At 38.3% G+C, this 25,519-nt stretch overlaps 1 protein-coding gene across 1 annotated transcript in view; it reads left to right on the top strand.

Moving 5' to 3' along the window:
• CRHR2 (corticotropin releasing hormone receptor 2) overlaps window positions 1–25,519 on the top strand; it is a gene marked incomplete at both ends in the record, with an annotated part of 152,087 nt that overhangs the window by 13,820 nt on the left and 112,748 nt on the right. The window contains one exon of the mRNA XM_080610096.1: window positions 19–112. Within this exon, the coding sequence (XP_080466222.1) occupies window positions 19–112 (94 nt within the window). The remainder of the gene's footprint in view (window positions 1–18; window positions 113–25,519) is intronic.

The raw sequence follows: 25,519 nt of genomic DNA, 5'->3' as shown, positions 1-25,519 counted from the left end.
TTCTGTCTGTTCACCCAGATAGTTCTCCACTGTGAATCCTCTGTGAACCTGCCCTTGTCTGTTCTGCTGGAAAAGTACTGTGAAGCTTTGTCAGCCCGCACCAATGTCACAGGTATTTATTTCTCCATTTCTTGTTGGCTTCTTGTTACTGTAGGATCTGTTTTCAAAGTGTCCTTGCTCTAGGAACATCTTTTCCTGCTGAGATAAACATAGTGCTTCCAGTCTTGGGTTTTCATTTGCAACAATGTATGGTGGTATGGCATGGAAAGAACACTTAGAATTTTGTGCACCTGGAAGGAACTTCAGGTGAACCATTAATGACAGTCATTTTTCATATTTTAATCTGTTAAACTGACTATATTCTGAATGATATGATAGTTGGAAGGTTAGTACAGTTAAAGGATCTTTATCCAGACTGGTCCAAACTCATCGCCAGAGGCTGTTTGCATTTCTCTGAGTGCAGCATGGGTCATTGAGGCAGGATAGGCAGACATGTGGATGTGCTAGTAAAATTCAGTCCTTGTGTGTAATTCACTGTTGAAACTGAGGTGCTCATTATACTACTCTGATTTGATTGGCGATAAATTAAACTAATTTACTCAAGTCGAGACTGTTTTGGCCATTGGTGAATGACCTCTCCCTCTCCTTATCTTAACCCACGTGCCTTTTCTTACATTTTTCTTTCTCCAAGGAGAGCCATATTGAGCAATCTTTATTTCTAGCTGGGAGAACAGTAAACATTCAAGTTTTGTAATTGGCTATCTTCCCTGTCTCTTTTCCAGAAGATGCTGTTAATTAGTCCAATGTGTCAATTTCCTCCCCTATAATAACCAACTTCACCTCCCAAATATGTTCACATTAAGTATCCTAAACAGATGGCATAAAATGCTTTTGAGAATTTCATGTGTGTGTAATTTCAATGAATTGCTGAGTGAATTACATCGTAAATTCAGTCTGAAGTGACTTAAACAAAGCAATACTTTTTCAGAGCTGGAAGACAATATAATTCGCTCTCTCCTTTGGGCATTGTTTCCTTGAAAAATCCTTGGATGATGCCTTCATGATTGTTTGAGTGCAGCTTTTGAACGTAATAGGATTGTGTGCTTGTATTTGTGGACCTAAAGAAGAATTTTATTTAATTATTATTTTGCTTTCATATACAAAAAGAATGGGTTGAAATGGCAGGATTTTTCTACAGTGACTCAGCTGAAGATGTTTGTGATGTTTTAATCTCCTGATATGGTTTGGCTAGAATTACAATATCCAGGATTACTGTAATTCTATACATGTGTTATACATGCACTGAGTTATAGCTTGTATATTTATAGGAACTTTGAGGAAGTGGGTCCACAGTTCACACTGATATTCCATGGATTTTGTCATGCTTCCTTTCATATCCTTTGACCTTCCCATTTTATGTGTTTCCTTTAGTGACTATGTTAGAAAAAGGTGACTACAAGTCCTGGATTACATCTGATCCTACTTAGTTTTGATCTTCATGGAAACCTTTTGATCACACTGTTTGGTCCATTGACATATTTGGTCACACAGTTTTTAAGACCTCGTTAACAGATGTTGCATCTGAAAACAGGAATTTTGTCACGCTATACTTCTTTCTCCCCCCTCTCCCCCAAAGATGGATGATGGCCAGTGCCACTGTGCTGATTGTATCAGTGTAAAAATTACATTCTCTTTCTTACTCTTCCATCACTTTGAAGGTTATAGTTTGCATTTATGGTGTTTAAGGCTATTCAGAAAACTCCATAAAGGAGAGATAGTAGATCAAATGTCATGCATTTCCTTTCATGCAGTCCTGGGACGCACTGAAAGAAAAGTTATTTGTTCCCTCTGGCAACTGGATGCTCTTGAGGTGTGAGTTGATTCCTTGCCCTCATTCTGGTCACTTTGTACTACGGTGAAAGACTGTTGTCTCACAGAAATGGCGTAAACCTGATTCTGTGTGGTACAGAATTCAACCTGGACAAATTCTGGCTTATACTACTCTGATGTTGTTTACTCAAGTCTCTGAGGAAGCTCTGATTTAAGGAACATGTTGGTGGGTTGGGGAGGAATGTATCCAGGGATGGATTCCAGCATACAGCTCTTCAAAGATGCTTGTTAAGTCTCTAACTAATCTGACATCATTTGGATATTGCCATAATTTCCTGTTACTGGGACATTGTCTTATACTAGAGGCTTCTCCAGCACTCACAATAGCACATAACTGGGAAGGCATGAAAAGTTCTTTGTTGAAAACTTCTTCTTATTCTTTGTTGAACCTTTTTGTCATGGTAGAACACTGGTAGTCTGCTCAGCACCACACAGCCACTCACTCTCCCCTGGTAAGATGGGGAAGGGAATCAGAAGGGTAAAAGTAAGAAAACTTGTTGGTTGATATGAAGACATTTCAATAGGTAAAGCAAAAGCCACACACAGAAGCAAAGCAAAATAAGGAATTCAATCAGCACTTCCCATCAGCAGACAGGTGTTCAGTCGTCTCCAGGAAGGCAGGGTGCCATCACTGTGAACATCCCCCACTTCCTCTTTCTTCTCCAGCTTTATATGCTAAGCATGTCGTCATATGGTGTGGGATATCCCTTGGGTCAATTGGGGTCAGCTGTCCCGACTATCACCATCTTGACACTGTGCATCCCCAGTCATTGAGGAAGAATATGTAGGTTGAAGCTAGCTGCATTCTTCACAATTCTTTTGTTAGCTGTTTAGGTTTTATAATCTCTTTTGGACTGAGCCATGTATACAGTGGCCCTATGCTGTCTGGCTACCTCGGGGAGACACACTCTTCTAAAAAGAACTCAAGGAGGAATATTTACCCTACCAGTTGATCCACTTAACTGTTGGTAGGTACTTATCTAAAACCAAGGCCTCCATCTGTCCCCTTTGCATTAAAATAAAGTCAGTTTTGCAACAGCTGTGGTCAGTCACAACCATGCATTATTCTCTGAGCTTCACAGGCACATCACCCTTGCCCATCTCCTCTGAACTTTGTTCCATTGTAGGGGTTTATTGGTAAGTCACAACTGGCCAAAGCAAGGTTCCTTCAAGAGAAGGATTTATGAAATCTCATGCAAACTTCCTCTCCGGTCACCATCACACTTCAGGTAACTTCTTAATATGGCTATCAGTGTGGAGCTTCCAAAGACATCTTGCCTTGAGGCCTCATGCAAACCAACTACAGACAGCCCTATGCTATCACTTTTCAGAGGAACTGTTCACAAGTACACTAGACAACAGTAAAAGCAATTTAGGAGAGGGAGGGAGAACCTGAGTACTCATGTCTTTGCAGGTTACTTTTTAAGTCTATATTGAAATACAGTAGGTGGTAGCTGTGTGTCTGGTGCATGATTGTAGAATCATTGAATCAGCCAGGTTGGAAAAGACCTTTAAGATCAAGTCCAACCATTCATCTTCATTCAAGGAAGAAAACTTCAGAATTTGATACTGTATTAGAATTAAAGCTAATCCTTTCAATCAACACAAAATCACTCTCTCCGTGAAAACAAACTAAACCAAACCAAACCAAAACCACATATGTCAGGGTTATTTCAGACCTTGGAACACTGCTCCAATATTATAGATCTGGTTCTGTTTCCACCTATGAAAAGTAAATTTGTACAAAGTGGATACGTATATGTGTGTGTCTTCAGGGATATATGGATGTGACTGTGTTTCTGTATAGTGGTGACAAAACCCACATAAACTGGGGAAAACTATCATCCTAGCATGGGGATTTCTTGTTGAAATAAAAATTTGAAAAATGTCTTTGGAGAACCAAATACATAATTTTATCACTATTTTATAGATTACAGTTATCTTTAATTTGAAATATTCATGCATGAAAAAAAGTAAAAGATTGTAAAGCTTCCTTTCAAATGTTAAAACCCAACAAGTTCATTTTTCAGAAAATTATTCCCATCATTTTGATAAGGAAGAGTTTGAAGTCTTGATGCTATGTTTGTGCAGTGTTTCTGCCACTTTCAAGTTGACCATTTATTACAGTGCTTTTATTTCCGTAATTTTTTGTTTTGATATTGTCCCCAACAGATTTGCCTTTGTGAACAAAGTGCAAGTGTCTCTGAACAAGGTTTTAGAACAACTGTGAGATAATGGACCTTGCAGACTCTGTGAACAATTTCTGTTTTAAATTATTCCTGTCTTCTTGGAGTTTTATTAAAACAAAATGTGAGCTTTCTGTATTTGTTTTTGGAGGATTTCTCTGTGCTACTTTACTGGAAAGAGTTCCCTCATTTTTGACTAGAAGACTTTCTTTTCATTCCACATTATTTTTACTGTGTTCATTTCTAGCCTGGAAGCAACACAGGCTTTTTCTCAAGGCAGTCTCCATCCCTATTGTCAGTGGTGTGATCCTGTGTATGACCTGACTGTCTGTGGGAAAGATATTCAGTGTTAAGCTGTTCAGTTTCTTACCAAAACCTGGTAAACAGAAGTTAACATGACTACCTGGTTAGATTTTTTTCTTGACTCACTCCTTATGTCTGATTGAGCCTTCTACTGATCATGAATCTCTGCAAATTGGAGAGGTGTGACCATCTTGGGCTTGCAGATGTATCAGTATGGCTTTGTGTGTCCTTGTCATAATACCACTGTCCTCATTTGCTGTTAATACAGGCTTGATTGGGTCATTTCTGCTTAATGCATGAACATTTAAATTACATTTAAATCTGAGCTCCCATTATTATTAGTGGAATGGGATTTAGTTGCCCTTACATCAGTGCTCAGTGCCCTTTAAGATGCTTTAGGGTAACCAAGATCTGCAGGGCTGACAGATGACACAGAATCTACAAGAGACTTGTGCCTTCTAGAATAGCTGATGCTGGCTAGAAGGATATTTCATGGCAGTTGTGGCATCAGATGCCTATGTGTGGCCATCTGAATCCTTCCTTAGATCTCTAATGGCTGCACTAGATAGACTAGTTAAGATGAACTAGATGTTGAACTCAATCTAGGCATCCTTATATAGGCATTTCCACAGAGGAGGTTAATAGATATCTGCAAATTTAACACCGTATAGCATATAGTCTGCAAAATGAGAGTTAAATCCACATTTATAGCTCAAATGAATACATGAATTCTTCTCTGACAAGTGATATAACCACAGACACTTCAGCACCAAAAAAAAAGTCATAAGTGTTTTACCTTGCTGCCCATACTGCTCAGTGCACACAGGCTGTAGATTTTGCTTGGCTGACTGTTGTTAATTCTAAGTAGTCAATTTCAATCAATCATTCTTTTAGTAGATGAAAGCTTCATGACAGACAAGCATATTTGATAACTTGCATTGCAAAGGCGAGGCACTCATTACTCCGGGGGTTATTTATTTCTGTACATTGCACTATTCTGTTTCTTGGAAACAGAAGTTTTGGCCTCATTGCATCTCTAACAATTCCTCCACAGTAGTGGCATGGCAGCAATTTTCACTGTTTCCCTTCTGATTTTCCCGGCAGGTCACATCAATGAACCCTTCCATTTATAGTGATACTTGGACAACCTATTCATTTTAACATATGCTTTGCACTCTTTTGGCTCCAGCCTGCTGGCTGAAGCCATGTACACTGATCCTGACACTGACTTTGGGGCACTTAGGAACGTGCTTTCATCATATCCACACAACTGAGTTACAGCTCATGGGCATAAAGTTAACCTAGCATCACGTTTGCATGATCAAAGCTAAGCTCGAGCTAGACACAAGCAATCTTCCTTGTGTTTCCTATTTTCAGATGTTGTAATAACACTATTTAAATAGAAGTGATGATGTTGGTTTACTTTCCCACTGCCTCAAATGACATATCAGGCAGTCTAGCAATGCTTTCTTATACTTCCCAAAATAAAGCTGACTGTGTTGTATGTTGTTGCACAATTTGTATTACTGTCACTGGTCCCTATAATTTAAAAAATTGCATTTTTTAAGCTGCATTTCTGGTGCAGTTCCAAGCTGAGGATATGGAAAAGCTCTCATGTATTAAAAAACTATGTAGACAGACCAACAAGTTCTATGGTCCCCTAGAGACTATTATTTAGAATCATAGAATCATTTAGGTTAGAAAAGACTCTTAAGATCATCAAGTCCAACCATTAACCTAATGCTGCCAAGTCCACCACTAAACCATGTCCTTAAGCAACACATCTACTTTGTACATTTGGTGTACAGAGAAAATACTTATGATGCTTTTGTATTCTGTATGTTTGTACGTTTGTTTGTTTTTCCCACTAAATGGTTTGTAGATGGGGTATAGAAACATATCTGAAGGTTCCTACATTTACCCTAGGTGTCCAGAGGGTGACAAATTCTTACAAAATGTACAGCAAAAACCTTCTAAGCTGTGTAAATGGGGCTTTAAAGTGCCCAGGTATTATAGTGATGAGAGCCACACAGAGTTTGTTTTTTCTTGGTGGAGGGCTGGTTTGGGTTTTTTCACATAAGTAGCTCTTGCTTCTAGTCTGGCCTTGTGCTGTTTTTCTGCATGTGAAACATATTACAGTAAGAAGTTGCTCCAATGCCTTGATCCCATGAATAGTTGCTTTTATAGAACCTTAGGAAACTACAAAATGAAGTAATCTTGGCTTAGAAGAGGGACCAATTACACCAGAAGCTGTGCTAGTGATTTAGGATGAAATAGTAACTCCCCTGATATCAATAATCACTTTCCTTGGACTTTACAGGAAGGTAACTACCCTCTAAACATCTTAAAACTGTCTCTCAATGGCATCAGCTCTGAACTGACTGAAAATCTGTAGCATCTTTGTCTGGAGTCACTAAGGTGTTTGGTATGTGGGTCTGAGGGAGATCTCATGCTCCTGTTAGGTACTAGAAGCATTTACACTGATCAACTTGATGGCATTGCCGTGGTGGTTCCATGCTGCCAGCCTGGGATGCTGTGAAGAGTAAGGAAAGGGAAAAGTGAATTTTAGAGGAATGCAAGTAATACAGTCATAACTCATAAACAAAAACATGTAATGGAAACGTACTGGGAGCATGCCATTGAGTTTTTTTCATATTTCAGGAGAGTGGCACACCTCAGTCCTGGATCTGTCACTTCTGCATGACATGTTCTCAGCCGACTCTTGGTAATTACTGTTACAATGACACACTTCATCAAATATACTTAAATCTTAGAATTTATACAGTTGGTACAATAAATCCCATTTGCTGAGTGCAGTTTCTAAATTAGATATATTTTTTTATATACTTGGCAGATAAAAATATACTCTGTAGAACCTCTCATTTTGTCAAGTTCTACTAAACAGATGGAGTGCCTTTTCTGTTCACATGGAATCACGTCAGCGAATCTGGTCTTAAATGAAAACACCTTCTGTCTTTTAAATCAACATTTCTTTCTGGGTTTGTGGGTTGATGAGTCCTTCAAACAGTGAATTAATGCTGTGGTCAATCTAGTGAGTACACCCAAATAACAATAGCTATACTACAAACTGCACTATTTGGAAAGATGGCTGGTTCAAGAGGATGTCTTAAGATATGTAATACTGGAGGATAATTATTACTAGGAAACGGGAGAGATGAACAAGAGTGGGAAACATTTGTGTTGTTGTTTCTGATTTGAATAAAGTGCTTATGACCCCAGGACTCAGTTAGCTCTCCAGTTTTGGAATGAGCCTCTAGATGTGCTCTTGTTGACAAGTAGTTGTCTTGCCTTTGTCTCCATGTATCTGACAAAGTGTATGCTTCCATGCTTCTTTTGGAGGAGTGTCCTTGAGTCACATGTGGAGCCAGATTCATCATATAGACAGGCTAAGGTGAGACTGGGCTCCGTCTGTTTCTTTGTGAATGTGTAATTGTAAACACTGTGTGTCTTAGACCCCTGTGTACAGATTTATACTTGCCAGCACTTCCTTACTTCACTGGCATCTAGTGATAGTAAAAAAAGAGGGTGGCTTTCTACCGTCTGCTATTAATATGTTGCAAGATGTGCTCAAAGCTGTTTGAGAACTCAGTGGATGGTCTGAGGAAGAGAAAGTTTGTTCTTACAGATGCTGTCATGGCCTACCGTGGACTAGAGTGTGAACACAGTCAATGAATCAGAGGTTCAGCTTGCATAAATCACTTATTTTAAAGTTGTAACTGGCAGCTCATCTGTCCTTGTTTAGCTCTCAACAGCATCACTTGATCGAACTTTTCTGAATAAATTCTGTTATGCATGGAATTGATTTGCCTTGGCCTCCAGCCCTAAGGTGGGGGCATCTTATTGTGTAGTGCCATGTATGAAAAAATAGTTAAGCACTAAAGCTAGTCAAATGCAAAGCTGACCTGTAAACCTCCAGCTCTGTATCGTTCAACTTCCTTATTCCATTACAAAGTAAGAACTATATGATGTTTTTTTTTCCTCCAGGCATTCAACTTACTCATTAAACTGTCAAAGTGTGAAAGCTGGCTGTATAAGAAAAAGATAATGGAAAACGTTAGCACAGTTTATGTAAGCCACTAGGAACTGAACTGTTCAACCACTTCACCTTGTGTATATCTTTACTTGCATGAGAAGACTCATTCACTGCAGCGATACAGTCCACTGAGCAATGTTACTCATATGCATAAACATGATAGACAAAAAGATTGTTTATGGATGCAGATATTTTGAGTGCTCATACCCATAGCTAAGAGAAATAGACAAATGAGAAACACATTCCTAAAGGTGTAATTGTAAGGGTGGTGAGGAGCTGGCACAGTTGCCCATAGAAGCTGTGGTTGCCCCATCCCTGGCAGTGTTCAAGGCCAGGTTGGATGGGACTTTGAGCAATCTGGTCTAGTGGACGCTGTCACTGCCCGTGGCATGGGGTTGGAACTAGATGGTCTTTAAGGTCCCTTCCAATCCAAACCATTCTATGATTCTAAATGCTATGTGGTATCTCAACTCCATTAATGTGCTACAGGAACTGGATTTCATTATTCTAAATAGCACTGCAGTAAAAAAACCTGCTAGCTTATCTGTGGACCTGTTTGACCTCCCTAAAACCCTGTAAAGAATACCGTAAGGAACTGCACCATTGCAAGGCTCTGCCTTCATCGTTTTGAAACTCCATCTTGTGCAGATGTCTCAGATACATAAGGCTAAGCATTCAGGAGCTGATCTTTTGACTGCTAACACTGTTTAATGCACAGAGGTTTACCATAGCAGAGAAACCTTGTTTGGTTCAGGAAATCATAGAATCATAGAATAGTCAGGGTTGGAAAGGACCTTAAGATCATTTAGTTCCAACCCCCCTACCATGGCCTCACACTAGACCATGTTGCCCAAGGCTCTGTCCAACCTGACCTTAAACATTGCCAGGGATGGAGCATATGCCACTTCTTCCAGCAACCTGACATGAGTATGGGAGGCTGAGAGAGTGCTTACGTGTCTCCAGTTCCTGTGTTCTTCCCTAAGCAGCCACTTATAGCTACTCTTGTAGACAGAATGATGTAGTAGGTGGAGCTTTATTCAGAACCAATAGGGCTGTTCTGGTATCTTTAAACAAGCCTGCTTTTTTTTGAGGGGTATCAGTGCTGCCAAGGCCCATTCAGCTGCAGATGTCTACTTTGCAGTATCTAGAGTTACAGGAAATTAATCATACTCCTAGGAACCTTCCCTTTCTGTGAAAGCATCCCTGATGTAATTTAGCAGCATGTTCTTTCTATACTTTCTATACTATAGTACTATATATTTATAGTTATATATATAATATATAATATATAATAATATAATATAATAAAATATAAATATAATTAATATATAATATATAGTTATATATATATTTATATATAATATATATAGTACTATATATTTCTATAGTACTATATGTACTATTTAAATAAATGACTATTACTTTCTGCCTTAAATAAAGGGGAAAGAGTTAATATCAGAAGGGATATATAGCTGCAATTTCATTATTAATCTGCTTGAGGACATTGCTTTTGAGTTCATCACTGTGAAAGTGCGTATGAAGTCTTTAGGTGAATCCTCATTGTATAGCCACACTTCAGTGGGCATCAGGTCTTTGAAATTTGAATTAGTGAGCCTAAACCCAAGATTTCTGGCTCAGCTGGGCAGCTTCTTCTCTGAGAAATTTGTTGTGCTTTTTATTTTTAAATAAATGTATATGTATAAATATATATACATATGCGTATAAATATATATAAATGTCTGATTACTTTAAGAATAAAAAGTGTCATTAGGCTGAAATTCTTTCAGTAGCCACTGGGTGAATTTTGGAACCTTTGAGTTCTAGGACTTTTGAGTATGATGGGTGTTTTTTACTGTGATCCCTCCAGAAAAATAAATCCTTTTCTCTTGTTTGAGTTAATTTAAAACTTGGCACAAATCTTCATTTTCTTAATGGATAAATAAACTTGATGATTTATGCAGGATGCTTACCAATTCCCCTTCCCTTTCCTCCCTTCCCTTTTCTCCTAGAGGTTTTAAAAGTCTTGAGTTTCAGAGGGGGAAATGCTTTTTAAATGCCACAGTTGCCACGTAAATCTTGTCATTTCTGCTTGGGAGAGACTGCCCAGTTCACTCAGCCCAGGCTGGTGTTGTCTCATGTTGTTTTGATTGGTTGCTATGCTTTTTACTTAATTTCTTATGAAGCCTTCTCAGACCCAAATGTAAAACTCTTACTAGCAAAAAAAGATACAGTTTTCTGGGTTGCTATAAAATAGCTTGTAATGCTAGTTAGGATGGAAATCTCTGAGATAAGTGATACAGAAATTTGCTAAGTATATGTACTTTAAAAAAAAGCAATTATTTTTTTAAAAGATGAGAATTAATATAGCTATATATGTTATTAAACTTTTGACTACTATTTCCCTAACCTGGAGGGTATCATTATGTGACCATTTTCAACAGGGAGACAGAGCTCAGGGGCATCAGTGGAAACATGTACAATAGAAATGATTATGCCTTCTATTTTTGTATTATAATCATTAGAATTTCATCAACATCCACAAGAAAATGAAATAAATGTGTCTGTTTTATTTGAGAAAACATATTAATTGAGGAAAAATGTATGCAGTATTACACAGTATTACTTTGTTTTTCTGCAGTCCCTTAGTCCATGGATGAAACAGCCAAAGAATACTTGGGTTTTGATCTTCATTGCAGATTTCAGAGCACTTTTTAACTTTTCATCTTGTCGCAAGGGGCTTGACTGTTACGACTTATTTTACCTTCTTGTTTCCAGCGTTGCAACGAATAGGAATATTTTGTCTTGGTTAGCTTTCCGTAGTTTAAAATGAAATAAAAATAATAGCAAAAATATTCTTACAGAATCCATGGATATTGAGGAGTAGATATTTTTATCTATGTTTTATATGTGGTGTAAAGTTAAATGATTTGCCAAGAATTCAAAGCCAATTACTGGAGGAATATTAGAACTTGAGGCGTTCTCACTCTGCAGCCTGCCTGCAGTACTTGGTTGATACTAAAAACATAGCAATTAAAAGGAAGCAGCTGACATTTTTGCATTTCAAAAGTTTTGAATATTCCACAGTAGCCTTGCAAGCATGAAACATGAGGACTTTCTAACTGATTGATGTAACTGCTATTGCTTTTAGCGGGAGTTCTTATGTGTTGATATTTTCATTTAATCACCAGAAATCTTGGAGGCCCAAAGGTGAAACTCACAGTTAGAACTCCAGGGCAAAATAAGGGATTAAACTTGGATTTCGGTGGCTGGTGTGAAGTTCCAGGGAATAGAAATAATGATTCTGGGGGAGGCAGTGCTGAAATGCTCACAATGAATAATTAGTCAGTGCCTATTGGAAACACAAGGGTGGGCAAGAGAGATCACAGTGTTAGTTTGAAGTAGGTTTGAAATTCCTGTCTTTCTGCCCTATGCTGCAGTAACTGCTGTTTTCCCATATGAAATGTGGCACTTGCATATTTTGATGTAGAGAAAACAGGGTATATACATGTTAGCATGACATTGGCAGTGGCTGGCATCTTTTATGCTGTAGAAACACCTTTATGCCATACTAGCCCACAAAAGACTTGATGGCATTTAAAAGGTTCACATTTGTATGTAGCAAGGGTAAGGTGATCAGCGTAACAAAAATGCCCATCCTCTTTATTTGTCCCATGTATACACCTCATGACTGATATGTAAATGATACTGATGGATGCTCTGAATTGTCTTGGTTGTTCGAGTGTTTATTGCATAAATATATTAGCTTAATTAAATAGTGGCCAATGTAAACAAAACTGTCATGAAAAAGAATAATGATGTGGGTAAGCCAGCAACTACAGAAGTTTTACCTGATCATGTCTAGCCTTCACCTGATCTACAAAATTGTCTTTGAACAGTGGAAACACTTTGAACAGGTGAAAAAACCCTGACAGGAGAAAAATAAAACACAAGCCACGTGACCTGAGTTAAAGAAAGCTGTCAAGTCGTGCTTATCCTCAAGGACCCCAGAGAGCTCTTGCAGGTTGTTATGGCACAAAGCCTAAGAGGGGCTCAACTGTGGGATTTACCTTAGAGACATATGTGGCCAAACACATATGGCCTCTCCATATGTTTGGTTTTTTCTACTATGCTTTCTTTATTATTTTCAAGGCCAATTTTAACACATTTCCTGTTTTCAATTACTGTTTTTTATTTGACCTTTGGCCCATGATTGGATTACACATTGTGAATAGCAGTTATGCTTTGTAATTACTACCATTTGCCCAGCTGAGTTACCTGGGGATGGAGGAGATGTAGCCCTATCAGCTAAATGCTACCAAAGACTGTGTGGAAGCAATGATTTTCATTCCCAGGTTATATTATCATGATGGATGTTTTCAAGTCAGTGTTGTTTTGATTCCTTCTTCCCAGTGCTTTCCACTTTATTTTTTGAAATCATAGAATCATAGAATAGTTAAGGTTGGAAATGACCTTAAGATCATCCAGTTCCACCTCCCCTGCCATGGGCAGGGACACCTCACACTAAACCATGTCACCCAAGGCTCTGTCCAATCTGGACTTGAACACCGCCAGGGATGGTGCATTCACAACTTCCTTGGGCAACCCCTTCCAGTGCCTCACCACCCTCACAGTCAAGAACTTCTTCCTTATATCCAGTCTAAACTTCCCCTGTTTAAGTTTGAACCCGTTACCCCTTGTCCTGTCACTACAGTCCCTGATGAATAGTCCCTTCCCAGAATCCTTATAGGCCTCCTTCAGATACTGGAAGGCTGCTATGAGGTCTCCACGCAGCCTTCTCTTCTCCAGGCTGAACAGCCCCAACTTTCTCAGCCTATCTTCATACGAGAGGTGCTCCAGTCCCCTGATCATCCTCGTGGCCCTCCTCTGGACTTGTTCCAACAGTTCCATGTCCTTTTTATGCTGAGGACACCAGAACTGCACACAATACTCCAAGTGAGGTCTCACGAGAGCGGGGTAGAGGGGCAGGATCACCTCCTTCGACCTGCTGGTCACGCTCCTCTTGATGCAGCCCAGGATATGGTTGGCTTTCTGGGCTGTGAGCGCACACTGCCAGCTCATGTTCATTTTCTCATCGACCAACACCCCCAAGTCCTTCTCTGCAGGGCTGCTCTGAATCTCTTCTCTGCCCAACCTGTAGCTGTGCTTGGGATTGCTCCGACCCAGGTGTAGGACCTTGCACTTGGCATGGTTAAACTTCATCAGGTTGGCATCAGCCCACCTCACAGAATCACAGAATCCCACGGGTTGGAAGGGACCTCAAAAGATCATCTAGTCCAACCCCCCTGCAAGAGCAGGGTAACCTAGAGTACATCTGGATGCCATTCCTTCCTCCATGAAATCATGAGTAGTTGTGTTTGCTTGTAGGTAGGAGTCTTTGTCCCTCACAACTCTGCAGCCACTGTATTACCCTAGATTGTGTGATTGTGAGACTGTGATTGCCTGTGGTGAAATAAAGTTGCTGTTCCTTGCAAATGAAGAGATTTGGTTGAGCTGGTTCATCATAGAGAACAGAGTAGGTAAAGAGTCAGTGCTAATTTGAAAATTTCACCGCATAGGAAGGGGCTGAGAAGGCGGAGCATGGATGGACAGACTACGTATCTTTGCCCTTTTCTCCAGGCTTTTCCTTTACTTTGTCTCCTCTTTGTTCCTGCTCTTTCATGGACTTCGGAGATGCAGAACTTCCTATATCATGCCATTCTCCTCTTTGTACCCACAGATGCTCCTCTGCGTATCCTTTGTTGCAGGTATCTAGAAGTCACCACCTTATTCAGCTTACTGAGCCTGCTGAATGTTAGAAAGATGGGGGTGATATACAGCAGGGTCTAGAGCTGGGCTTTGCTCTTAGGATAAGGGCTGGGATGGATATGCTAAAGTTTTTTTCTGCTTCCATTTCTGCATAAGCTCATTGTTTTAAGACTTAACGGAGAAGCAATTGCTATGGGATATTCCAACCAGGATTTAAAAAAAAAAAAAAAAAAAAAAAGTTCTTTTAGTTCTTTTAAAGCTTATATTTGTGCTTATTGGATGCTACATCAAGGTCACAGTTTGAACCCGAAATCTTTTGGCACATCTAGAGAAGCAGTATTTTCTGTAATTGTCAGCATGGCAGTATTGAACAATAGTCACTCTTCAAGAAGCACTTAAACATGATCTTGTAAGTAAATTAATTTCTAAGTATGACCTAGATTAAAAATAGCAACACATATTAGTAGGAAAGCAGTATAAAGCTATTAGTATAAGTATGCACCTCTGTTGAGTGCCTTTTCTTTCAGTTCCCCTTATATACTAAGGGGCTCTCAAACACTAAATGTAATTACATTCAGAGTGTTTGCTCTTCCCATCTGTTTAAGAATTTCTAACACAAATTCTTAAGGCAATGATAATATAAAATTTCCCATAGGCAAAAGCAAACTTAAAAGAAAAATAATCTACTTAAAATCTTAATACTTCTGATTGCTATTAGATTTTTAATTGAGAATAAAACAAATTTTAACTTTAGGAAGATTTTTACTATGGAAGATTTTTACTTTAGAAGTTTTTTGGAAATATTTTGGAAACTACTTTCAATAGTATTAAAACCTTCAGAAAACAGAAAAAAAAAAAAAAGTCATTTTATTATAAAAGAAAGAACATCAGCCTAAAAAAAACCAAACCAGCAGGATGTTTTACTTAAGGTACCGTCAGTTAAATACTTGATATCACAGCCCATTTTTAAGAAGGCATTTCTTCCCTCTCCAACTTTGTTACACACTGGAACTGATTTAGGCAAAGACAATTTGCTTTTCATTCTAGCGGATGGTGCTTTATTAGGCCTCAGAAGAGATGGAAATTTCCCAATCTGTGCTAATCTTATCATGATTGACCACATATATTTTTCAGAAGTTGATTCATCTGTTGACAGCTGAGTCCAGTGAGAGTATAAAATATATGGAGTGAAGACCAAATAACTCTCAGGGAGATCAATAATAATCTGATAGGCTGTTCATTTCAAAGCAATCATCAGGCATTGGTAGGTAGTGGAACTACCTCCGAAGCTTGCGTTTTCTGTTCTAGGACCCATTCCAGATGAGAAGTTTGCTGACTCCCTGTACTATTTAGAACAGAATGAATGTTTTCCTGCAATATTCATTTTAACTCCAAATCATACAGATTTTAACTTTAGGAATGTGTATAATTTTAAACAATTACTGCCAGAGGAAAAAAACTACAACTGGATTTACATAAATGTAAATATTTTCTTTTGAAAAAGTAGAATTTTTGACATGTTTGGAAAATCTATGTATTAAAAAAATAAAATTAAATCCATAAATGAAACAAGCCCCCTTCAAATAAGTTTCTTTAAGCTGTGACTAATCAGCAAATGAAGGGAGAGGCTTCTCTGATTAAATTCAGACAATTGCACACTTTAAAGCAATTAAGATAGAACCCATCCTCTTCTATGGCTGCCTGAAATTAGGTGAGATAAATTCTACTCCAGTTGTTTGTACAATCAGGCCTTTTCTCTGCTTACATTGATTTTGCTGCTGTAAAGGTATCATAAACATTTGTCTTTTTATAGCCTTTGGCCTGCATTTTTTTGTGTTTCTCTCATAAACTGATAGTAATTATCCAGTGCAGATGCTGTTCTGAAGAACTACAGAGTTCAATTAGGGAAAGAGGCAAATGTATTTCTAAGAATCATCATAGAATCATTTAGGTTGGAAGAGACCCTTAATATCATGGAGTGCAACCGTTAAGCTAACACTGCCAAGTCTACCACTAAACTATGTGTCAAAAGTGCCACAAGTCCTTTAAACATCTCAAAGAATGGTAACTCCACCACTTTCCTAGGCAGCCTGTTCCAGTGTTTGACAGCCTTTCTGGAGAAGAATTTTTCCTAATATCCAATCTAAACCTCTCCTGGAACAACTTGAGGCCATTTTCTTGTCCAATGGCTTGCTTCTTGATCTGTAACATTTCTTTTCCACTGGTACGGGGTTCTGTCTCACTTTCACAATTTGTGTACCACCGAAGATCATTTCCAGTGATTCATAATAAAGTAATGTAATGCTGAAAAGATACCATTTTTTTACCATCAACACACTGTAGGGAGGTTTATGTAGTTCAGAAACATCTATTTCTCCTTGGGTCACGAAGATAGGAGCTATTTATACTTCTGGCTTCTGAGAACTGAAATGGTTGTTGAAGTGCAGATAGGCTTCTTTGAAAACTTTAAAAATAATTTTTTTATCAATAGTGAAAAGGACAATTTGAGTCACATTATAAACATGAGGAGGGCTGGTTATGTTGCTGCAGCTGAGAGAGGAGGACGTGTGGTGCCTAAAGGCAAGAGAATGGCCTGTATGTAATTGAAAAAGGATAGGGAAGATGCAGCATCTGTTCCTGGCCTGTTGGGCCCTTGCTTGAAACACTTCATCTTCCTGGAGAGGAACTGTTCACCCAAGTGTCTGTCCACCTCTGAACTAGTCACTAAGCTTTACAGACCAGTGGTACAGTCAGTGTACAGAAACAGTCACCTCCAGAGGGATAGCTGCTATTAGGAGCAAATCATACGATAAAATTCATTGATCTGTGGAGGCATTTGTATTCCTCTACTGGACATAAATGAAAGGCTCTGTATTGGAAACATTGGGTTTTTTTGCTTCACTCTCTGCAAATCCAAGTACAGTCAGTATATTATTTATATTATTATTATTTATATTATTATTTATTATTTTTTATTATTATTTATTTTTATTTTATATTATTTATAATTTATATTTAAATAATATTAATTTATATTATTATTTTATTTTTATTATTATTTATTTATTATTATTTATTATTATTTATATTATTATTATAATTATTATTATATTATCAGTATATATTCCCAAGCTGTTTTCTAGAATAACAGGTTTTCCTTTCTTTTTGCTGTTTCAGCCCGCTAATGAAAGCTTTTAGGAAATCAATGAGTTCTCATTTTCGGGGGCATTTCTAATCTCAGAAATGAAAAGTCAAAGTCTATGTTGTGATTATAAATCATATTGTTATTGCTATTATTAATTTTCCTATTATGATAGTATCTAGAAGCTAAATCAGGTCAGCGTATCTCTTGGGATAAACACTTGCAGATCTCAGCGTGCTCAGAAAGGAAGTGGTTTTTATCCTTTAAACAGTAAGAGTATAGTTGCTTGTGTTCCTCCTTCCTTCCCTTTATGCTTATTCTGGAAAGCAAGGGCTTCAATGAGATTTTCTGCTCTTAAACAATGCTCTTAAAATTGAATCAGTCCTCAGCTGATGGGCTGTTGTAACAGTAGAAGTGTAAACTATGAAAAATAAAAACCTGTTTTCTATGTAAATGGAATCTATTCAGCAGTGTCGTGGTTTAAGCAGGACAAGCAGAAAATCCCCAAACTCAGCACTTTGCAGTAGTTCGGTATTTTTTGAGTCCTGTGTATGAATCTGGTATTTTCTTCAGCAATGTCAAGGTTTTAGTACTGAGCAGTTTGACTCCTACTGGGTCCAGAAAATAGGGCAGAATGGCTTGTTTTGGTGCAGTTTTTCAGCTGGTTAGCTTATTACAGTCTCCTGCATGCTTTATCATAGACTATGAATTTGTGAAGTCATTAAGTGCTGTTACGGCTATTTAACTCCTACTGCAGAAACATATGGTATAGGTCCAGCTGCCTCAGGTTTAGCCTGCATTTCAAGAAGACAGATATTGCTTCAGCTGCCACACGGTGTGTTTTACTAGGCGGGGTTGTAGCATGAGAGAGCTTTGTTTCCAAATTCAACTAATCTTAGGCTTAAAGCAAATCGCAGAAAGGTCAGTCTCACAGGGAAAGTGCAGAACTTGCTCTAACTCAGCATTACAGGTACTGAACACATCAAAGGTGCATTTAGGACACCTTTTCCTCCTGCCTGTACTCAGACCTGGCAAGAACAGTTGTCAGCTGGGTTAAATTAAAGAGTTTGCTGTCAGAAAATTCCTATGAAGAACACTAATTCTTCTGCAATATAAATAATTATCTGAATGAGTTATTTCCTACTTCAAAGACCCTGGTAGTTATTTTGGGGAGGACACAGGTACATATATCAGTGAAATGAAAAATTGCACTTGATCTTTTGGAGCAGTACTGGCTCTATTGTCTGGTTTGTCAGGGCCTATCTATCACGAGACCGCAAATTTTATGGTGGCTACTTTCAGAGAATAAAAATCCAAACTCATGCTGTTCGAATTATGTGTAAGTAAACCCATGGAAGTTATTTCTAATTCGTTGTTCACTTTTCTCTTAGTCGGGGCTATTGGTTGGTGAAAACCAATCATTAAATAAACACACTGTGATTAGGAACAGGATTCCTATGTAGCCATAGTAAAGATCACAATGGAAAATTGTACAAAAATGAAAGCAAAAGCAAAGCTCCAGTGGAAGTTTTGATTGAGGCTATTTTTACATGAAAGATTTTCTAGGCGTGATTTTTTTTCTTTTATTTTTCCTACAGATTGGATTCCTGTCCCTAAGTTTAGATTTTCATAGTACAGACATGTCCCAGTGAGCAAGTCAGCCCAGGTTGCCTTTATAGCTAAATGTTAAGAAAGAGAGACTTTTAGAAGACAATTTACCTGACCCAATTTATGTATCTTCTTTATGGTAACAGAAATCATCCTATAGAATCCATTTAATGCACTGACTAGGACCCTCTTGACTTTTAAGGGAGCCTAGAGATTTCTCTGCCACTGATAGCTACTCTATTAAACTGAGAAAACCATCCACCTCATTTGCAGCTCAGAGGAGAACTGGCCTGAGCCATGCCAATCAGACAATTCTTTTGTGAGCTCCTGGTTTATATTTTCTACAGATTTTGCCAAAAGCAAAGACTTTTAGGGAGCATAAACCATAAAAACGAGTACAGTTCTTCTGACGAGGAGTGGTGGTTTCTCCTAAAAAGTACAAATTGCTTCTTATTTTCAGAATTTTAAGTACTTTACTAGTTTTCATCTGAAGATGGTTAAATGGGCCGTTCTTTCAACCCTATAATCAATCATTTCAAATTAAACCATGGCTTTCTTGGTGTGGAGAAACATTTAGCTAATTATTTCAGTGGAGACTGTAATTTGAATGTTAAACTCACAGGACTGTATCGGAGGAATAACCAAATAATCTTTGCTCATAATCAGAAGTGAAAAAAGAATTCAGCTCACCTAGTGTTAGAGATACATAATGTAGGCATCTGCAATTAAGCCAGATGCTTCAGTCTCTTCATATAGGCAGCTACTAGTGTTGTGGCATTTATATGATTTAAATACGCACTTTATAACGAGATGTACGTGTTTCATCCACTGGCTGCTAAGGGGAGTCCAGGTGGTTAGCTCTCAGGCAGATACTGCTGCACATCCACGTGGTCAGTGTGTTCCCACCCAGAGCTTCCAGTCAGTGTTTGCGGATGACCTACTGCAGCTCCAAGCACAGAAATATTATCATTAACTGTAATACACCAATTATATCATAAAAGCCCTTAGGATAAGCTGATCAACACCTAAAATTTAAGGATCCTAACTGTCTATTTCACTCAGGAATCTAAAGATTTCAAAAAAATCTAGGAAATGATGTAAACTCCCGCTCCAGATTTTACATGTTTGTTCTTCTCCTGTTGACATTTTCTGTCACCTGGCAAGCTAACAATCCCATGCAATTCAGACTAAATAATTAAAGTATAATTTAAATGACCCCTGGAATGTTCCCGCCTAACTCTAGCTAATCTTATATTCCAAGACAGAAGCAGAGTCACAGAGGCCAAGAAAATCCATTTGTCCATTATCGTAGGTAGTTTTTTCTGTCTGTGTTAGAGTATCTCAAAGGATCTGGGACAAAGTGATCATAGCCAGGACTCTTTAATCAAAATTATGTCTAAGTCGAGGAAAAAAAAATATTTTCTGCCATGTGTCATAGGCTGGCTGGCTTATATCTCGCTTACATTTAAATACATTCAAAATAACTCAGAGGAGCAGTACCAGGATAATGTTAAAATCCACATCCTTCCCCAGCTGCTTGTAACAAAATTGTAGGAGGTGACTGAAGGGTGTTTGATCCTCTTTTGAACTCTCTGGGCCTGCACTCCACTCTTTATGATTTTGGTCTTTTTTACTCAACCCACGTATGGTATATTTGGGTGAACAGTATGAAACTCAGCTGAGAGGTTATATCTTGTCATCTGGCTCATTATAGCAGATTCATCTCCCACTACTCAGAGAAGTGAGTAATCACCAAGCTGGTGTCCTTCTGGAGGTGGACATCTTCCCGTGAGGCTTGCTGTACTTTCTGCACGTTAACTTTTGTGGCATCAGGGAAGAAAGAGATTTTGATTCAGGATATACCTAAGAGTTTGGTTGAGCTGTGAGTGACAAAGGTATGGGGCAAAACTGAATGCAGCAGGGCTCTACAGCTGGTTTTCCCTCATCACAATGGAAAGTTCATCTCAAATGATTATTCTGGGATGGTCAAAGCTACTTGTCTCTTATTTTGGCACTGGAAATACTGTCATAAGAAAAGATATAACAAACCATTCTGCTTCCACCAGAAAATTTAGCTTTCACTAAATCAATCCTTTTGATAAAAACCAAACCAAACCAAAACCAAAAAGAAACAATTTGTCAGTAATTCTCAATTGGCAGTAGTCTGCGAGTACTCACAGCAGTGTAGACACAGCATGCCTCTTCCCACAGGAGAATGGAAAACCTTACGTGATCTCCTCTTTCTGCAGAAGCAGCATTAATATGAAAAGGATCAGATGATTGACCCATCAGTGTTTCCCTCAAAAGCAAATTGAACTAGCCATGGAAATTGGTCTTGAGGTGGGGAAATAAATTGGAAATCAGGTGACAGAGGTCTGAATGCATGCTTAGTGGAAAAATGAATTGAGTTGTGCAGTGATTTTGGAGTGAAATGATGTGGTATGGGGCAGAATGGGTGATGAGGACAGACTTTGCTGTCCATCTCAAACCCATAATCTCTTGTGCAGTTGATACTCTTGTGCGTAAAAGGATACCTTCTGTTTAGTAAAATTCATACTGTAATGACATTTTTGCTGTTAAAGAAGAAGGGACAGTAAAATGCATTTTGTCCACATGCAGATCTTTATATGAACTAGTGAACTCTCCTGTTTTGGTTGTTGCTGGTTTGTATTCAGCTAACTACAAACAGGTTTTCTTTTATAATGTTTTTAAACTCAACCAAATGTTTCTTTAGCAGTAGTGGAGAATTAGGAGAGCCCTCCAGTGGCCAAGTGAAAGAAGTCAACAATGCTCTGGCAGTGAGCCAAACAAGTCTAGAAACCAGGCAGAGGAATACGTGCTACATATTTCAAAGGTAGTAACTTACAGTCCTGTTAGGGATGACTTATATCCTACTTACATCAGTCCTTTGATCCAGAAGAATTCCATAGCACTTGACAAACCCTTTATCCCTGAGTGAAATAGTTATTCATTCATCATTTCTGTCTAGGAAGCGCTATTTGCATGAAGGGGAAAATATTTTAGGGATAAACTATAGGTTTTGTATTTAATAACTTTACAGGAATTGAAAATGAAGAAAACTTCGTCCTCACTGAAGTAATTCGTAGTATTCAGACTGCAATAACTGCAGAAAAAAGTCTCTGCAAAAATAATTATTTATTCATTAAATAGCTCCCAGAGGCAAAGTTGTGATGACCAGGTGCTTGTTGTGTGCAGTACTGTATAAATAAATGATGATTCTGATGATTTTATTAGATTGGGAAAGAGAAGAAGTGCTGAAAAATAGTATCTTTTCCAGGCATCAGTCTGCAGATTTTGACATCTACTTAGGATCACTGCCAGTTAGCAACACTGTGAATGGCTACTCTGACTGGGAGGTCAGAGATTTTTTGAAAGGTTAATAAGATTTGATAAGTCCATACAAGAAGCAGCACTTGCTTAACAATGAGAAGTTATCTTCTCTTTGCTGTTGAGTGTGAGAGCATATGAATGACAGAATGTTTAATTAGAGTGTTACATGTTTTTCCAGAACTCTTCCTTTAATATTCATTGCAGTGAGATGTGCAGTTTACCAAATACAAAACAAATTAACACATCATGGGAAAAGAAACCCAGCTGTGCTGTCAAGTAGATCGGAAGTGCCACACTTACCAGGATTAATATTTTGCTGCAACTGTTATTAAAATATCTATCACAGTATCAGCTATTTTACTTAATGACAGTTACATGTATTTTACTGAAATAAATTTATTTTAATTTTGGTGCTTATTTCAATCTTCAACTGTTTTGCATTGAATTCTTGGGTTCTGATCCTTGGCTTTTGTAAAAATCCACTGTAACCAATGCAGATGTAACCAGTTACAGATTGAGCTCTCCTTATCTAAACACTTGATAAGAACAGAAAAACATTGTTTTTGAGGGTTCAAACTGTTTTCCAAGGTTTATCCTTACTGTGAAAGTTCTTACCAATAAAATGGATGCAGTCAGTTTACAGGTGGCTCAAAACACATGTTTCAGAATAACAAGATTCTGTAACCTTTATACAAGACCAATAAAATTTAAGGGAGAACATAATATTTGAACAAATATGTATGCATTTCAACCAAACCAGCAGTTAAGCCCTAGTTCAACAAATTACCTCTATTTACCAAGTCATTCAAACTCCTCCTGAGTTCCTGAAGTCAGTGAAATGTAAGTGTGGGTTTAAAGTTAGGCAATGTTTAAGCAGCAAAGAGCTCTTCAGTGAAATTGACTTTGAAGAAGGAAACAGCCTTTACTGGAAAGCATGTCCCCAACAATAGACGTGTTTAGAAAAAAACTAACAAAACTAATTATAAGCCTAATGCATATTTTTCAGTATTCTACAGTGTGTCACTATAATGTAAACAGGGCATTTTTATTACACAAAATTTTAAGCTGTGACCTGAATGATCTGAAAATATTTTTTCTGTTGTACAGTGCACAACAAGTGACTATGGTCACACTAATTACTGTTTTCAGAAACTGCTGTATGTGAGTATGAGTGCCTGTGTGTACAGTAGAGTTCCCCAACACAATTCATAGCACACAAGGCTCAGTGAAATGGAAGTGTTTCTCTGCCTTTAGTGGAATTCTTTCCCATCAAACCATCTCTATGAACAGTAGTTAATATCATTTATCTTGTAAAGATAGCTCAGTGTAGGCTTTTTTTTTTTCTGCTTTGAAACTATGCTGCACTGCATGATTTGTCGTCTTCAATTTATGCCTAACATGTATCTACAGTACCAATATCCATCTCAGATACGTGATGTGTTGGCAGAGCTCTATCTAAAATACAAAGCTATCTAACCATCTCTTGGGCTGAATTACATCCTACTAAGCAGAATATCATAAGAATTATGACTTTGAAGAAAGCATTTGTCTTCAAATTAGATGAATCATCATTCTCTGAAAATGGCCACTTCCTTGGAGACTGTTAGAGAGCCTAGATACCTGGCTTAGCCTAGACACCCTAGTGTTAGATGGATTAAATTGAATGAGATGAATCTCTTTGCTATTATGGACCTCTCAAATATCCAGCCTGTACCTATGTAAGCCCTGAGGTACCCTGTGCTACAGAATCAGAAATATTGATCCTGGTAATAAAAGTGTCAAACAAAAGGTAGTGAGTCAAGATAGGGAAGAGATCTGAAGGCATACCAGGAGGTATCCAAAATTATGTAGACAGCAAGGGTCACTGAATCCAGACACAGACACAAAATAACGCTACAGAGATAATGTCCTTTCATCCATCTGTTCTTCTGGGTCTGCCATCTCATATGGTAGCAGTTCAAAAGCACTTTGCAGATCACAAATCAGGGTGTCATCAGGTTCTTTTCCCTTGGTTATCATGGCCCTAAATAATATTGCAATAATCCTTTATCATGCCTAATCATTTCAGCTTCTTTCTAATGTGCATGGACCCTACCTCACTATCTGTTACACAATGATGCTCTTGAGAACTACTGTTTCACTTCTTGAAGTTGACATGACTGATCACGATTTCTTCCACTTAATTTCTAGGCATTTTCTGTGGTGGTTGCTGACTGTCCTGCTGGCTAGCAGATAAATTAAAATCTATTATATTATATAGAATAAAAATCTGTTACATAGAGTACAGCCTAAGTAATAATATTGAAAGAGTCTCCCTAGTGACATCCTGATGATGGGCTTCTTCCCTTCTGTGAAAAGTTTTTGCTCAGTCTATTATCCAGTACCTGAAAGGAGATACATACTAGAAGACCAAGTGCTTAAAAGAAAATTTGCTATTGCTCCTTGTTGAGTTTGAGTGAGGCATTTGTGAGCATTTAGAGGTGCAGGGTGCACTGATATTTTACTGCTAGCTGGAATTCTATCTTCAAGATTATGTGCCCATGCATACAAATTTTTGAGGGAGACCTGGTCAGCCCTTGTAATCAATGGACATCTGAGGTTCTATTTGGTTGCTTAGATACTGGTGTCCCAGAACATGTGAGATGCTTGAGCGCAAAATGCCTGGCCTCCAGCAGCTGCTTCAGTAGGGCTGGGTCTTTCCTAGGTCCTGTGTTTATCTGCCAGCCTCCTGTGGTTATCTTGGATATGCTAGAGTATCTCAGATGGTGCTGGACGTGTACTTTTAGACAGTTGAATCAAAATTTAGATCCACCTTGGCTATAATGGCAATTTAGGTATCTCATAAAATTCAGATTCAGAGCAACCTGAATCTGCGAGCTGGCAACTCTGCAGTGTTTAAATTTGTTATGAGTCCTGGATTTTGCCTCTGGGTTGGGCAGACATGCCCAAAGGAGTACACAAGCTACTAGCCTAGGTTCTGAAAGCCAGAATGCTGATGGCTCTTAAAAATACCCAATTAAGTGCAAGTTGGATGATTTAAAACTATGAGTTGCAATACGGTAGCTACAGTGCTGTATGCTGGGCAATGAAGGCAAGACCTATAACCCACAGAATTAATTCTCTTACTGCATATGTTAATGTTGCTTAGGATGCCCTGGTAATTAGATTGTGTCAATTTGGAACAGGCTGGTTTTGTTGGTGGGCTAAATCATTCTCTGA

The sequence above is a fragment of the Psittacula echo genome (genome assembly GCF_963264785.1).
Source record: "Psittacula echo genome assembly, chromosome: 2".
NCBI classification, from domain to species: domain Eukaryota; kingdom Metazoa; phylum Chordata; class Aves; order Psittaciformes; family Psittacidae; genus Psittacula; species Psittacula echo.
This window is presented reverse-complemented; position numbering and strand designations above follow the sequence as displayed.